Here is a 16,067-nt window from a genome sequence, read left to right as displayed (position 1 = left end):
GTAGTGACCGATCACCCTCCACGGGTTAGAGGTGGTGACTTGTCACCCTCCACAGGTGTGGGAAGTGGGTCCCACAGGTTAGGAGTGGTGACTCGCCACCCTTCACGGGTTGTGGGTGGTTGTGTGAAAGGAAGTGAGTATGGAGTAAATGAGGCAGACAGCGGGAGAGGGTTCAGACTCTCACCCACAGGCCTGAAGCGAGTGGCGTCCCCTCCAGATTTCCCTTCCCCTTCCCCAATTTCTTCTCATGGTGTGACTGGTGTTTGTCATGGGAAGTATGGAAAACCCATTCCCCTGGCCAGAATGATCAAGAGCTTTAAGAAAGGGTTCTCATCCACACGAGGCAGAGTCCCAGGACTCGGGGCGGGAAGTGGAACAGAGACTAGTGGGACCTTGGAGCTGGAACAGGCAGCAGGCAGAGCCTCGGGTTCAGAGACCACAGGGAACAAGGTCCAGGCTCCCGCGGGCCTCCAGCCGGTGAGTGGCATGGCTACAGCTCAGGAAAAGGAATCTAGGGGCATTCACACGGGGGTGGTCTTCATGGTGGTGGGGCCTGGGAGCACGGTAGGCCGAGAACTCCCCCTGGAGAGGTGGTGTGGGTAGAGCGGCCTTGGCACCCACCAGATGCAAAGCCAGTCTGAGTGCCCCAAAGACCCCCTAGAGCTCAGAGCTGGGGCGGCACCCCAGGTAGAAGCACTGAGCCAGCTTGTGGGGATATCCCCAGAGGACCGAGGCTCTCTGGGGCCACCCAGTGGTGATATGTGGGTGCCTTGGGGCTGGTCCCCTGCAGCAGTGGCAGCTGTGTGGGTGTGCTGGGCGGGGCGGCAACTGGGTGTGACATGAGTGGTGTCATCTAGTCCGGGCAACTGCTGTGCAGCTAGATAGGGTCTGGACTTTGTGGAAAGGGTTCTGGGGATTACAGAGTCTCCATGTCCCCAGGGAAATTGAAAACCTTGTGTTGTGGAAAAAAAAAAAACAGAGAAAGAGATTAAAGGGGCAAAAGTTATTAACTAATCATAGTTTAACTATAGTTCGCTGGAAGGACTAAGGTCACTTGCTAGACAGCAAAGAAGATAAAAGTTATCTGAAAACTTCCTCTTCCCCTTCCTTAAGATCCTTAGGAGATAATGTTTACTATCTTAATTAAAAATTCCTACACTGATTCTAACTCTTCCTCCCCTCCTGGAGTCCTGAGAGTGACTTATACCTCTAGACAAAGGGATCATGAGCCCACTCCCCTGGCTTGAAAAACCTGCATTCTGTAACATTTTATATGCTTTCTAATAATCATCCTTTTTGAAATTCTTTATATGTATAAAACTTGTAAACTAGCCTGACCTGTGGTGGCGCAGTGGATAAAGCGTCAACCTGGAAATGCTGAGGTTGCTGGTTAGAAACCCTGGGCTTGCCTGGTCAAGGCACATATGGGAGTTGATGCTTCCTGCTCCTCCCCCTTCTCTCTCTCTGTTTCTCTCTCTCTCTCCCTCTCTCTCTCTTCTTTCTAAAATGAATAAATAAAATAAAAAAATAAAAATAAATATTAAAAAAAAAAACTTGTAAACTAAAGCTAGCCCCAACACTTTTAGCAAAGTTAATTTCATCATTTAGCTCCTCTCCTTCTCCTAAGCTAAAACTTTTCATTTCCCACTGTTGTGGCAACAAGAATAAGTGTAAATTAAACCTTGGAAGATTTGGGGATGTCTTTGATATGTAAAACGACATTTACCGCTACTGTGTGGGGTATGTAAAACATTTATCACTACTGTGTTATCTTGTAGTCTTAATGTGTAGAAATGTTTTTCCTTTTAATAGATCCTATAGATAAATGTTGTAAGCTTATCAGTTAATGACATTTGTATCATGCTCCCTCTCCTTTCCCCCCCCAACCAGTATGTGATCATGTCTATATAACCAACCTCAGGACTATAATCAATGCTGCACGATTTGGGTTAGCTATACCCCATGTAAGTCATATGTAGCTGGCTTATTAATAAATCTCTTCCTGGCCTGACCTGTGGTGGCGCAGTGGATAAAGTGTCGACCTGGAAATGCTGAGATCGCCCGTTCGAAACCCTGGGCTTGCCTAGTCAAGGTACATATGGGAGTTGATGCTTCCTGCTCCTCTCTGTCTTTCTCTCTCCTCTCTCTCCCTTTCTCTCTCCTCTCTAAAAAATGAATAAAATAAAATAAAAATACTGTAAACTTCTGTTAAAAAAAAGAATATTATAAAAAAAAATCTCCTCCTAAAATTTCTTCTGTATCCTGCCTTGGTGCCTCTCTCTATGTAACCGGTGGATTAAAGTAACATACTTTATAACAGTGTGAACTGGAATGGCCCACATTTGGGTTGGGTGGCCAGCGGAAGGGAGCTTAGATAGGTCCATTTGTGCAGAAAGTATAGCAGGTAGTCACTGGAGACCCAGGCCTCCCAGACCAGTTTCCCTGCATGGACACTTGGCTCACACTAGTTTTGCACCCTCCCCCTTGGCTCTGGGCTCAGGCATCCCCTGTACAGGTAGTAAAGGCAGGGAAGCATTCCACCCCACTCAAGAAGCAATTGTCGCCACCGGTACCAGAAATGTCAGTGCCTAGTAAACCAAAAGGAAGTTCCAGAAATTAGAAGGCTTCACAAGGATGAACATTTCCCAACTCCTGGAAGCAGCCAACAAGGTCTATGTCACCAGAGAGGTTGCAGGCAGGCAGGAGGATGAGCACTGAGTGAAGAAGAAGGCTGAGCTTGTAGCTGCTGCCCTTCAGCACAAGGGCAAAAAACAGCCTCCCCCATTTGAAAAACAGGAAGAAGACAAGCAAAGGGAAAAAAAGAGAGTCAGGTAGGACCCCCTTGCAGCGTGATCAGTGTGCCATCTGCCGGGGAACCGGTCATTGGAAAAATGAATGTCCGAGGCGGGACAAGGGGGAGATGTGCTCGCCAGCCGCCTTCAAAGGGGAAGGCACGCTGTTCATCATAGCTGGGGAGTCCCTCCTGGACTGAGGGCGACCGGACTCAGGGGCCCCTGATGAGTCTATGGTCTGTATGATGGTAGGGGCCAGCAGATGGACTTCCTGACTGATACAGGGGCTGAACACTCAGTGATAACTCGGCCAGTAGCGCTGCTCTCCACCCATAAGGTGGACATTGTCGGAGCCACAGGAAAACAGGCAGAACAAGTGTTCTGCCTGCCCCATAAATGTGCTATAGGAGGTCATGAGGTTATGCATCAGTTTTTGTACATGCCTGACTGTCTGGTGCCCTTGTTAGGGCACAATCTGTTAAGCAAACTAAGGGCTATTATATCTCTTGCAGACAATGGCCAGCTAGACTTACAGGTGATAAAACTTAGGCTTGTTCTAACTTTATTCATCCCCAGAGAGGAGGAATAGACTTTTGCTACCAAGCCTGGGAAGCCACCCAGACAGAGGCTATCCCAGAAATGGCCTGCAGTATGGAGTAAGGACAATTCTCTCAGGCTGGCAATAAATCAGGTACCAGTATGGATAGAGTTAAAGCCTGGGGCACTGTTAGCTAAAGACAATACCCAATTCCTAGAGAAGCCTTGGAAGGAATCCAGGTGCATTTACAGAGGCTCAAGGAGCATGGCATTATTATCCCGTGCCAGTCACCCTGGAATACTCCTTTGCTCCCCATCAGAAAACTTGGAGCTCATGGTTACTGGCCAGTACAGGACTTGAGAGTCGTAAATGAGGCAGCAGTGACTCTGCACCTGACAGTACCAGACCCCTACACTCTCCTAAGCCTCCTCCCTGCCTGAGTCTCCTGGTTCACTTGCTTGGACTTGAAAGATGTCTTCTTTAGTATAAGACTGGCTCCTGAAAGCCAGGAGCTGTTTGCCTTTCTATGGGAGGACCCAGCCACAGGGGCAAAGATGCAGTACACCTGGACTAGGCTCCAGCAAGAGTTCAAGAACTCCCCTACCATCTTTGGGGAGGCCCTTGCTCAGGACCGCCAGCAGTTTCCTGCACAGGACATTGGATGTGTCCTCCTGAAATACATGGATGTCCTATTGCTGGGTCACGAGACTCTCCACGGATGTGCTCGAGCAACGGACAAACTTATACATCATCTAGAGAAGAATGGGTACAAGAGCTCAAAGAAGAAGGCCCAGATCTGCCAAAGGCAAGTAAAATACTTGGGATTCATTCTTCAGCAAGGGGATATGAAGCTAGGAGTAGAAAGAAAACAGGTTAATCAGAAGATTCCGGTTCCCACTATGAGGGGACAAGTTAGAGAGTTTCTGGGTGCAATAGGATTCCGTTGTTTGTAGGTCTCTAACTTTGCAGTACTGGCCAAACCCTTCTATGAAGTTACAAAAGGGGGAACAAACGAGCCCATAGAGTGGGGGTCAAAACAGGACTGTGCCTTTTAGACTCTTAAAAAGGAATTACAAGTGGCCCCGGCGCTAGGTCTTCTTAAGCTAGAAAAATTGTCTGTGCTCTACATCTCGAACAGGAGCAAGACAGCAGTGGTTGTGTTAACCCAGGACTTGGGGTCATGGCCTCGACTGGTGGCCTACCTCCCCAAACAGTGGGACAGAGATGCGAAGGGCTGGCCTCTATGCTTCAGCGCCTTAGCAGCCATAGCAATGTTGGTACAAGAGGCAAATTGACTTTGGGACAAAACTTGAAGGTGTGGGTACCTCATGCAGTAGTAACTCTGATGAATGCAAAGGGTACCAGTGGCTCACAAATACTGCATTTCCCCATGTATATGGTGATCCCATGTATAAGACGCACCTTAACTTTGGGGCCTGAAATTTGAAAAGAAAATGTATTACATAAAGTTATTGAACTCAAGTTTTTTTTTTTTAGTTTTTTTTTATTTATTCATTTTAGAGAGGAGAGAGAGAGGGAGAGAGGGAGAAAGAGAGAGAGAGAGAAGGGAGGAGGAGCTGGAAGCATCAACTCCCATATGTGCCTTGACCAGGCAAGCCCAGGGTTTCGAACCGGCGACCTCAGCATTCCAGGTCGATGCTTTATCCACTGCACCACCACAGGTCAGGCTGAACTCAAGTTTTATTCATCATAAAATTTAAACAATTCCTCATCACTGTCAAAACTCCCATTCATCAGCTTGTCCTCATCTGTGTCTGATGACAAATCACTGTCTTCAACAATGAACACGAAAACAAGTATGAAAAAGTGGGAAATGCAAGTAAAAAAAATCTACAACCACTGTATAAGATGCACCTAGTGTTTAGACCCCAAATTTTTCCAAAAAAAGTGTGTCTTATACATGGGGAAATATGGTACCTGCAGAGGCAGGATCAAAGGGACCACAGGGAAAGTGGTCAGAGGGAAAGGGGATGAGAGGATGGGGTCAGAGAAGGGAAAGAGATTGGTGAAATTATATACACATAACACAGCATTATAGAGAGCAGGACAGCAAATCCTGGAAGGAAGGGGGGAAGGCTTTGGGGGAAGAGGAGAAGGGGGTTGTCGAGGGGAACACAGGGGGGAGATATACTGTATTCGGTAGGACACTTGAATCTATGTAAACATAATAAATAAAAATCAATAAAAAAGTCTACTGCTTCCCTATATGCCAATGGTGAAACTTCAGAAAATAAATTGAAAAAAAACAAAACACCTCCTTTTACAATTACAAATAATAATAATAATAATAATGTACCTAGGAATAAACAAAGGATGTGAAAGCCCTATATACTAAAAACTACAAGGCATTATTAAAAGAAATTGAAAAAGACATAACGAAATAGAAAAATATTCCATGTTCATGGGTCGGAAGAATCAGCATAATTAAAATGGCTGTATTACCCAAAGCAATATACAAATTTAATGCAATCTCCATTAAAATCCCAATGGCATTTTTTTAAAGAAATAGAACAAAAAAAATCATCAGATTTGTATGAATCCATAAAAGACCCCGAATAGCCAAAACAATCCTAAGAAAAAAAGAGTTAAGCTGGAAGTATCACATTACCTGACTTTAAATTATACTGCACAGCCACAATAATCAAAACAGCATGGTATTGGCAGAAAAATAAAAAAACAACAACAACAAAACCATACAGATCAATGGAACAGAATCAAGAGCCCAGAAATAAAACCACATATATATGGACAAATCATCTTAGACAAAAGAGCCAAAAACACACAATAGAGAAAAAAATTCTCTTCAATAAATGGTGCTGGGAAAATTGGAAAGCCACATGCAAAAGAATGAAACTTGACTATAGTTTGTCCCCATGCACAAAAATTAATTCAAAATGAATCAAAGATCTAAATATAAGATCTGAAACAATAAATCACATAGAAGAAAATATAGGTACTAAACTTATGGACCTTGGCTGTAGAGAACATTTCATGAATTTTATCCCAAAGGCAAGTGAAGTAAAGGCAACAATAAATGAATGAGACTATATTAAACTAAAAAGTTTCTGCACAGCGAAAGAAACTGACAACAAAATAAAAATGCAGCCAACCAAATGGGAGCTGATATTTATAAACAGTTCTAATAAGGGGCTAATATCCAAAATATATGTATATAAAGTACTCTCAATGCTCAACAACAAACAAGCAAACAATCTAATTAAAAAATAGGGAGATCCCTGACCAGGAGGTGGCGCAGTGGATAGAGCGTCGGACTGGGATGCGGAGGATCCTGGTTTGAGACTCCAAGGTCGCCAGCTTGAGCACAGGCTCATCTGGTTTGAGCAAAGCTCACCATCTTGGACCCAAGGTCGCTGGCTCGAGCAAGGGATTACTCGGTCTGCTGAAGGCCCGCGGTCAAGGCACATATGAGAAAGTAATCAATGAACAACTAAGGTGTCACAACGAAAAACTGATGATTGATGCTTCTTATCCCTCTCCATTCCTGTCGTCTGTCCCTGTCTATCCCTCTCTCTGACTCTCTCTGTCTCTGTTAAAAAAATTTAAAAAAAATAGGGAGAGGACCTGAACAGATATTTCTCCCAAGAAGACATACAAATGGCCAACAGATATATGAAAAGATGCTCATCTTTGCTAGCTACTAGAGAAATGCAAATCAAAACCACAAGATACCACCTCATACCTGTTAGATTGGCTGTTATCAATAAGACAGGTAATAACAAGTATTGGAGAGGTTGTGGAGAAAAAGGAACCCTCATTCACTGGGGGTGGGAATGCAAACTGTACAGCCATTATGGAAGCAAGTATGATGGTTCCTCAAAAAATTAAGAATGAATAGACTCACCATATGACTCAGCAGTCCTTTTATTATGTATCTACCAAAAAACCCATGAAAACACTGGTACACAAAAACACATGCACTGGCCCATTCACTGGAGTATTATTCACGGTGGCCAAGACATGGAAACAACCAAAGTGTCCCTTGACATAGGATTGGATAAAGAAGTGGTACATATATACAATGGAATACTACTCAGCCATTAGAAGTGCTGATATATTGCCATTTACAACAACATGGATGGACCTTAAGAACATTATACTAAGTGAAATATGTAAATCAGAAAAAGCTAAAAACTATATAGTTTCACACATAGGAGGTAGGATATAAAACTGAGACTCATGGACACAGACAAAAGTGAAGTGGTTACCAGGGAGAGGGGTCAGGAGAAAGGGAGTCAAGAGAGACAAATATAGCCCTGGCTGGTTGGCTCAGCGGTAGAGCATCAGCCCGGCGTGTGGAACTCCTGGGTTCGATTCCTGGCCAGGGCCCACAGAAGAAGCGCCCATCTGCTTCTCCACCCTTCCCCCTCTCCTTTCTCTCTATCTCTCTCTTCCCCTCCCCCAGCCAAGGCTCCATTGGAGCAGTTTGCCCAGGCGCTGAGAACCGCTCCATGGCCTCTGCCTCAGGCGCTAGAATGGCTCCGATTGCAGCAGAGTGACGCCCCAGAGGGGCTGAGCATTGCCCCCCGGTGGGCATGCCGAGTGGATCCCAGTCAGGCACATGTGGGAGTCTGTCTGTCTACCTCTTCCATGCTCCGCTTCTCACTTCGTAAAAATACAAGAGAGAGAGAGAGAGAGAGAGAGAAATATATCCCACATAGGTGGGATACAAAACTGAGACTCATGGACATAGATAAAAGTAAAAGGGTTACCCGGGGGAGAGGATGCAAGGGAGGGAAGTGAAGAGGAACAAAAATATACAATGACAGAAAATGATTTGTCTTTGGGTGATGGGCACACAACACAATCAACAGTTCAAATGCTATAGAGGTGTTCACCGGAAACCTGTGTACTTTTCTTGATCAATGTCACCTCATTAAATTTAATTTCAAAATTTTTAAAAATTAACCATATTGGGAGAATTTACACCACAGAAATTGAAAAATCCTACACAACAGGGCTTCTCTTTTTTCCCAGTGAATCAGCTGTTAAATATTAACCAGCACTCCACTGGTGCAGGCGAACACACACACAAAAACACCCAAACCACGGTCAGATGCTTGTCCAAGGGAAGGTTCTCCCTGGGCAAGGGGAGGAGCAGGTGAGAAGCTTTTGATTGTTCCTGGAAGTTTTAAGTTGGGCGTTAGAAAGAGAAGAGAAGAAACACTATGGAGGGTGGTAGTTCTCTCCCTTGCTCCCCCACACCATTATAGATAGGGTCCCCCTGATCATGGCACTTGGTCCCTATGAAGCAGAAGGAGCTCATGTCATGAAAGTTTAACTAGTCTTAAATTATGGCTGTTCATCAACTCATTTAAAATGCTCTCCTGTCTGAGAGGGTGTGCCACGATTTATTTCAGCCCGTTTCAATGAGGGCATGAATGATGAGGACTCATCATAAACCAGGAACTCCCTAGCAAGAAGACAGTATTTCCCCAGCTCCTAACACTTCAGAACTGAAGAAGCTAGTTCATTTGAAGCCTGAGAGGGAGCAAGATTTAATTATTAATTTTTATAAAATCACTGGTTATTTCACAGACAAATTCTCTGGTGTAAATGAACTCAGAAGACCCTTAAAAGAAAGCATGCTCAAATACTTGTGAACTGTGACCAATCTCCTGTGTTTAGAAGTGCTCATAATCTGATCTGCCCAGTTGGATCCACTCACCTGCGTCCACTCATCCAGAGGAGGTGGGAAGCCTGGCTTCTCCCACTGACCTCAGGTGTAAAGCTTACAGACATGAAGTCTAGACACTTATTTAAACAGACACCTCCTCCTGCTTGCCTCCCAGGGGTTCTATGCTAATAAATTAGCATTAATAAGATAAACTAATTGGGGGTGGCCAGGCCCACAGACTTCGTTCTCAGCTGCTACTTCCTGGCTCCCAGCTCCTGGCAGCCATAGGGAATTATGCAGTGAAGGTGGGGCAGAAACAGAGGAACCTTGGGTCTGGAGCACAGGAGCCCCAGCTTGCTGCAAAGTGCAGGGGATGCCTCCTCTGCTGCCCCGGCTGGTGGGTCTGGTCCAGTGCAAAAGGAGGCTTCCTCAACCATTTGGACTCATAGTTTTTTTTTTTGACAGAAATGGAAGGATCTGCAATATCTATATTGTCCTGATAGAAAACCCAAACACACGGTCAAATTTATTTATACATTGTCTATGAGCAAGAGGCAGTGTCAGAAAGATCATTTGGAGGCTGAAATGTTGCAATGGATAGGACATTTCAATGGTTTATGGAAAACAACAGGAAAGAGCATTGTAAACCTTACCTTACCCAGAATACCAGTGGCTGCCATGTTAGAGATCTATGGTTGTTACATGAAGACAAATATTTTCATTGGGTGTATTTCAATAGCCAGTATGATTATTTCTACCTAGTATATCTATTTCTCCAAGAAATAATACTGGCAGAGTCATGTCCATTTCAAATATAAGAAAGGAAACACATTACTTTTCAGGCTACAAGGACACCCAAACCTCTTTTTATTTCCTCCCTTTGGTCTGTTCATTCTTTATATATTTGACAATGCCTGTTTACTTCACGTGGCCTGCATTTATTCATGTTCTTGTGCCTGTCTTAGACGATAGAAGCCCGTAGAATTCTCTGTCCAGCAGTTAGCACAGCAGCACACACAGAGGCACTTCCGTCACACAGGCCCTCACTCACATGGCGCAGGTCGGGCACGGCACAGCTCCCTGTGGCACTAGCCATAATGTAGTCCAGTGCCGTTCAGTAGATATTCTGGCCAGTGTGACTGGTGTGACTGAAGAACTGACTTCATAATTTTAGTTTGTTTAAATAGCCACAGGAGGCTACCATCCTCAGACAGCACAGTCTGCGTCCATAGCAGCTCTGCTTTTATTTATTTATTTATTTATTTTGCATTTTTCTGAAGCTGGAAACAGGGAGAGACAGACAGACTCCCGCATGCGCCCGACCGGGATCCACCCGGCACGCCCACCATGGGGCCACGCTCTGCCCACCAGGGGGCGATGCTCTGCCCATCCTGGGCGTCACCATGTTGCGACCAGAGCCACTCTAGCGCCTGGGGCAGAGGCCACAGAGCCATCCCCAGCGCCCAGGCCATCCTTGCTCCAATGGAACCTTGGCTGCGGGAGGGGAAGGGAGAGACAGAGAGGAAGGCGCGGCGGAGGGGTGGAGAAGCAAATGGGCGCTTCTCCTATGTGCCCTGGCCGGGAATCGAACGCAGCTCTGCTTTTATTCGTACATTCATTCATTTCTTCAACAAATATTTATGGAGTTTCAGCTTTGTGCAGCATGCTGTGCTGGGCTCTGTGGATACAGTATTCTTTGCTCTCAGGAAACTTCCATTCAAGTTGGGGAGACACGCCTACAGAGAAACACGGAGTGGTTGAGTGCTCAAGGGAGCAGTTCCTGTGCGCACGGCTATCCAGACGAGAGGCTGGGTCTGGCCGAGGGAGAGAGTTTTCCACAGGAGATGTGTAAGCTGAGTCTTAAAACAGTACTGTACACCACAAAGATAAAGTGAACAAGAGGTTTCAGGAAAAGAGATTGTTTAATACGTCTTAGCCGTTTGATTATGAGGATATGGATGCTTTTGTGGGAAGCAGGGCGTGATCGCTCTCAAGATGATTTGAACAAAATTAGTTTGAAAGGAAAAGCTCTTTAACCAAGGTTTTCTACATGCCAGGATTCCCAGCTGGGGAGGAATTTTGTTCATTCCCGTTTGGTTTTAAAAACCAAGCATTTCCATACTTCTCTATTGCACAGATTATTGCAACGTATTTGATCATTGTCCTTTTAGGCTACCCTGAACATCCTTGTGTGTACAGGCAGTCCCGGGTTAGGAATGAGCTACTAGGTTCTGTAGGTTTGTTCTTAAGTTGAATTTTTGTGTAGGTTGGAACAGGTATATTGACCTATTAAATGCAACATAGACTTAACACTATTTATTTTTACTTTTCTGTACATATGAATACTTAAACATTTTCAAACCTACAGAACCTCTCATTTGTAACCTGGGACTGCCTGCACACATCTTTGTGACTCGTCGTCTTAGTGTTTCTGCAGGCTGATTCTTAGAGGTGGCACTGACAGGTCAAAGGGTACAGTCAAAGTCTCAATGGTGTTTGCGAATGGCCCTCTTAAAAGGCTGTAACAAGTTAAACCTCCACCAAACTTGTATGAAACTGCCCGTTTCTCCACAGCTTCTGGTGACCACATGGAGGGTATCTTAAAAGGTGTAACAGCTGCTGAGGGCCTGTCCCTGTCCTCAGCTTTCACCACCCCTGTACATGCTCAGTGTTCTGCGTGAACACCCAAGACTTGGTGCCTGAGGGGTTTCTCTTGGCCTGAGCCCAGGATAAGTCAGGCAGGGCTTGTGAAATCTGGTCAGCAGCCAGGAGATGTCACAGAATGTAAAAATCACCAGTGACTTGCCATTATTTGCCATGACAAAGGGACACAGTGACTGAGGTTTCGGGTTCAGGGCCAGGAGAGTCCATGCCAGCTGAGGTTTCAGCCACAACTAGAGATACAAACTCAGGAGAGAAAAGGAAGCAGGAAGGCCAGATCAATGTCTGGAAATAAAACACAACCACTTTGTGCCTGTGGCAGTGGTTAAGTCTCTTCCTGACAATGTAGACCAGCCGAAGCTGCTTCCTCCTGGAGTCCATCACCAGCAGGTGGTGCCCCTCCCTTGATCAGGACAGGCCGGGCAGCTGCGGACACGCCTCCTCTCCACCCTCCAGGTCCCTGGAGGCTCTGCATTCCCTGAAGACCCAGACTTAAACCCTTGAGTTCCAGTTCAGTTTTAACTATCAAATCACTGTGTAATCTTTTATCCTTCTACACCTCAGTTTTCTTAGCTGTTTAAACAAAAAAATGGGCTAAGGATATGAAAAACCTTTCTCTAAAGAAGATATATAGGGGTGAAAGAGTCTTAATATAAATATTCTTATAAATTTATAAGAATATAAATCAAGAAATAAAGCCTAAACCAGAAGCAAGAAGGAGCAATATGCCATATTGTTTTAGAGATATGAAGATAAACAGCCAAAGAAACAGCTCAAAGGGGGTATTTTCTGGACAGGGGGGAGCATGAGGGAAATGTATTTTATGAGAAAACTTATAGAAGAATGTCACTCTGATTCAACTACATATATATACTTAAAAAACTTTTATGGTGCTTTTAAAAAATAAATAAAAGGAAAATAAGTAAACTTCCTAAGTTCACCCAGATCTGAAGTGGTGGAGGTGGGACTTTTTTTCTCCCTCAAATGAGAGGAGAGGAGGTAGACAGACTCTTGCATGTGCCCTGACCGGGATCCACCTGGCAACCCCCAGTGTGGCCAATGCTCTACCCATCTGGGGTCATGCTCACAATGGAGCTATTTTTAGCACCTGAGGCAGAGGCTCCATGGAGCCATCCTCAGCACCCTGGGCTGATGCGCTCGAATGAATCAAGCCAAGGCTTTGGGAAAGGCAGAGAGAGGGGAGAAGAAAGGGGTGGAGAAGCAGATGCTCGCTTCTCCTGTGTGCCCTGACTGGGAGTTGAACCTGGGACATCCACAGGCCAGGTTGATGCTCTACCACTGAGTCAACCGGGCAGAGCTGGAGGTGGGATTTGAATCCAGCAGGTCACATCTATAGCTGATGGCATGGACGCTAAGCAATACTACCTATACAATAACTACCTCCTAGTGCTGTAAAAAGCAAGTGAATGATATATACAAGAAAATCAGCCACTGACATACTGTACGTGCTTAGAAAAGGAAATTAATTTATTTTGCCCATGGAGCCAGTCATATCAGCACACTTTCAGTAAGGAAAGTAAGGGGATCCTGCTTTAGGTCCAGGCCCGAGGGGGCCTAGTGCTTTGAAGCACCTTCCTTTAAGCTTTCTAAGTGTCTCCCACATTCCACCCCAGTGCCTGGGACTGGCCAAGGCCAGTGGTGCCATCTGGAAAGGTCTCTCCAGTTTCCCGAGTCTGACCCTTAGAGAATTTTCCAGTCCTTTACACTCCCTTCTATCTCTCTCCAAACACCCCTAGAAGCTCTGGAAGTGGTTGATTTGAAGTCATCTCAGGGTCTTGTGGTAAGGACCCGTACAGGGGTTTGCACTATTTTGTTCACAGTGCACTGTTTTATTCATTGGGGTGTGTACAATCAGATTGCCAGAATGATGCTGAGACAAGCTTTTGAGTATAATTAAATTCTTTATATAGACAAGGACCCTGCAAAAACTTTTGCCTAGAGTCCCTGACACTAATGGGCAACTCTGTTTTTGGGTCTGCCATATCCACCCTTCTCCCCTTTCCATGGCATGGTCTTTGCCCAATAGCTATAGCTGTTGGTCTCAAAGTACCTAACTGAAGAGTCAGTTACCAGGGTGATTTCATCTATCATAATTAGTCATTCATTCCTTCAGCAAGTATTTATTGAGCACCTCCTAGGTTCAAGGACTGGGGAAAGCATGGGGAACAAGCCCATTCTTGCTCTCCCAGAGCTCACAGGCTGGAGGGGAGACAGAAAGGCAGGCAGGAGGCAGGTGGGTTCAGCCAAAGTGGTATCAGGGCTGGAGCTGTGATGGCCCAGAGAAGGCAGCCTAGCCTGGCCTTGAGTGCGACCTCAGAGGGGGCTGCTGAGGAACCTGTCTCCAGAGTCTGACATTCAGAGATGGTTTGGATAAAGAGCTGGACTTCCAAGTGCTCTCCTAAGCCTAAGATTCTACCCCAATCCAGATCCTTTCACTGTTTCAGACCATGACTAAGCTCAGGTCTCTGCCTGTGCATGGTAGCCAGAGCCTAATGTATTCTCCATTGTGAGCCATGAGGGACCAAAGGGGATCGTTCAATCGACTATTGTTCAGTTGAGGAAATGGGGGCTCACAGAGAAGTGTCTTGCTGGTGTCAGAGGTTAGTAACCCAGCAAGGACTAGCAATGGGATCTCCCGTCTCTCAGGCCTCAGCTTCTTTCAATTAATTCAAATGTGGGACAAAGCCTGAACCCCAAAGGGCAGAGAAAACCTTTTTTTTTTTTTTTTTTTTTTTTTTGTAGTTTTCTGAAGCTAGAAACAGGGAGGTAGTCAGACAGACTCCCGCATGCGCCCGATCGGGATCCACCCGGCACGCCCACCAGGGGGCGATGCTCTGCCCATCCTGGGCATTGCTCTGTCGCGACCAGAGCCACTCTAGTGCCTGGGGCAGAGGCCAAGGAGCCATCCCCAGCGCCGGGGCCATCTTTTGCTCCGATGGAGCCTCGGCTGCGGGAGAGGAAGAGAGAGACAGAGAGGAAGGAGAGGGGGAGGGGTAGAGAAGCAGATGGGCGCTTCTCCTGTGTGCCCTGGCCGGGAATCGAACCCGGGACTTCCGCACGCCAAGCCGACGCTCTACCATTGAGCCAACCGGCCAGGGCCAAACCTCCCATTTTTTAAAGACCATTCTTCCCCCAGCACGTGTCATAACTTCTTTCATATCCCCAATTTGGGATCCAAAAAACATTCCTGGAGAGTCAATCTAACATAAGCAGGTCTCCTAGGAAGACAACTTTCTGTCCTCAAGAAGTCACAGTCTAATGGTGAAGGACCATATACAGGGCAAACACGTGACATGCTGAGGTTTCAGCATATTTCCTCTTGTGCGCTTGGCACATAGTAGGCGCTCATGGAACGGAAACTGGTGCTAATTATTACCATTTTTAAACTAGTGTGCAGACAGACCCTGGGTCGGTGAGAAAAGAAAGAAGAGGCTTCTTCCCGTCCAGGCTCTGCGAACCATCCCTGACAGGCCGGGTGGGGCCGCGCTGCAGCACGCCTCCCTCCTCCTTCCGCTCCCTCCTGTCTCCGGGTCCCCGCTCGGCGCGCGCAGGGAGTGGCGCGGGGACGCGCACGCAAGGTGTCGGGGGCGCGCCGCCGGCCGGGGACGCGCACGGGCTGGTCTCTGCTCTAATGCGGCGGCTGGCGGCGAGAGGCGCTGCAGGGGACGCGGGGGTAGTGGCAGCGCCGGCAGCGGACAGTACGGGCTGCGCCCGAGGCCGGAGCCGAGCCCTTGGAGGTAGGTGAGCTCGGACACCGCAAAGATGAGGGTAGGGACACAGCGGGGACCATGGAAACCTAGTTAGCGACTACCCCCTTTTTCCCGCCCTCCCCTTTCCGTCTCCATCCCCGGACCTGACCCCGTCCCCGTCCCCATCCCCCTCCGTCCTCATCCCGACTTTTCTCTCCACACCGTCACCTGCTCTGAATCCATCCTGTTCTCTCCATATCTGCACCCCACTGCCAATCCAGGTCCTGGCCGCTTGCACACCCCGCACCCTTTCTGTCTCATTGGCAGCATCCCTTCCCCCTTCCCGCATCCTCACCCTTTCCCCTGCCCCTGCCTCCACGAACCCTGCCCTGATACCTCCGTTTGCTTCCACATCCCACTTTTTATGACCCTAAACCCTTCTATTTTTCCTGCCCTGTACATCAGCCCCTCTCTTTCTCCTCCCCTGCTCTCCTCCCCGCCTCATACCCCATCACTGTCTCTCCATCACCTTCCTCTCAGTCCTCTCTAGGTCTCCTCTGCACACCCTGTCCCATCCCCTTCCCAGCTGCCTCATGGTCCCTCTCAAGAACCCCATCTTCTCCTCCGTGGCTGTTTTCTGGCCTGCCCTCCATCACCTTCCCCACCTGCCTTTCTTGGTGATGCCTGTAGCCACGGGGTTTGTACCGAGC

At 46.9% G+C, this 16,067-nt stretch overlaps 2 protein-coding genes across 19 annotated transcripts in view; both read left to right on the top strand.

The window, feature by feature from the left end:
• Positions 1-303: 303 nt before the first annotated feature.
• LOC136322548 (uncharacterized) lies at positions 304-15,785 on the top strand. Its single transcript, XM_066254499.1, is given in 6 exon segments — positions 304-511; positions 514-710; positions 712-819; positions 821-906; positions 15,161-15,405; positions 15,685-15,785. Coding segments are annotated over 6 exon segments (945 nt in total).
• NFASC (neurofascin) overlaps positions 15,275-16,067 on the top strand; it is a 200,152-nt gene continuing 199,359 nt past the window's right edge. For 16 of the 18 annotated variants that reach the window (XM_066261602.1, XM_066261604.1, XM_066261601.1 and 13 more), the window contains exon 1: positions 15,275-15,405. The gene's annotated coding sequence lies outside the window, so the exon portion shown is untranslated. Of the gene's footprint in view, positions 15,410-16,067 lie in introns of all 18 variants that reach the window. The other 2 variants (XM_066261585.1, XM_066261584.1) reach the window with 2 other exon arrangements.

Source organism: Saccopteryx bilineata, chromosome 2, assembly GCF_036850765.1.
Source record: "Saccopteryx bilineata isolate mSacBil1 chromosome 2, mSacBil1_pri_phased_curated, whole genome shotgun sequence".
In the NCBI taxonomy this organism is placed as follows: domain Eukaryota; kingdom Metazoa; phylum Chordata; class Mammalia; order Chiroptera; family Emballonuridae; genus Saccopteryx; species Saccopteryx bilineata.
This window is presented reverse-complemented; position numbering and strand designations above follow the sequence as displayed.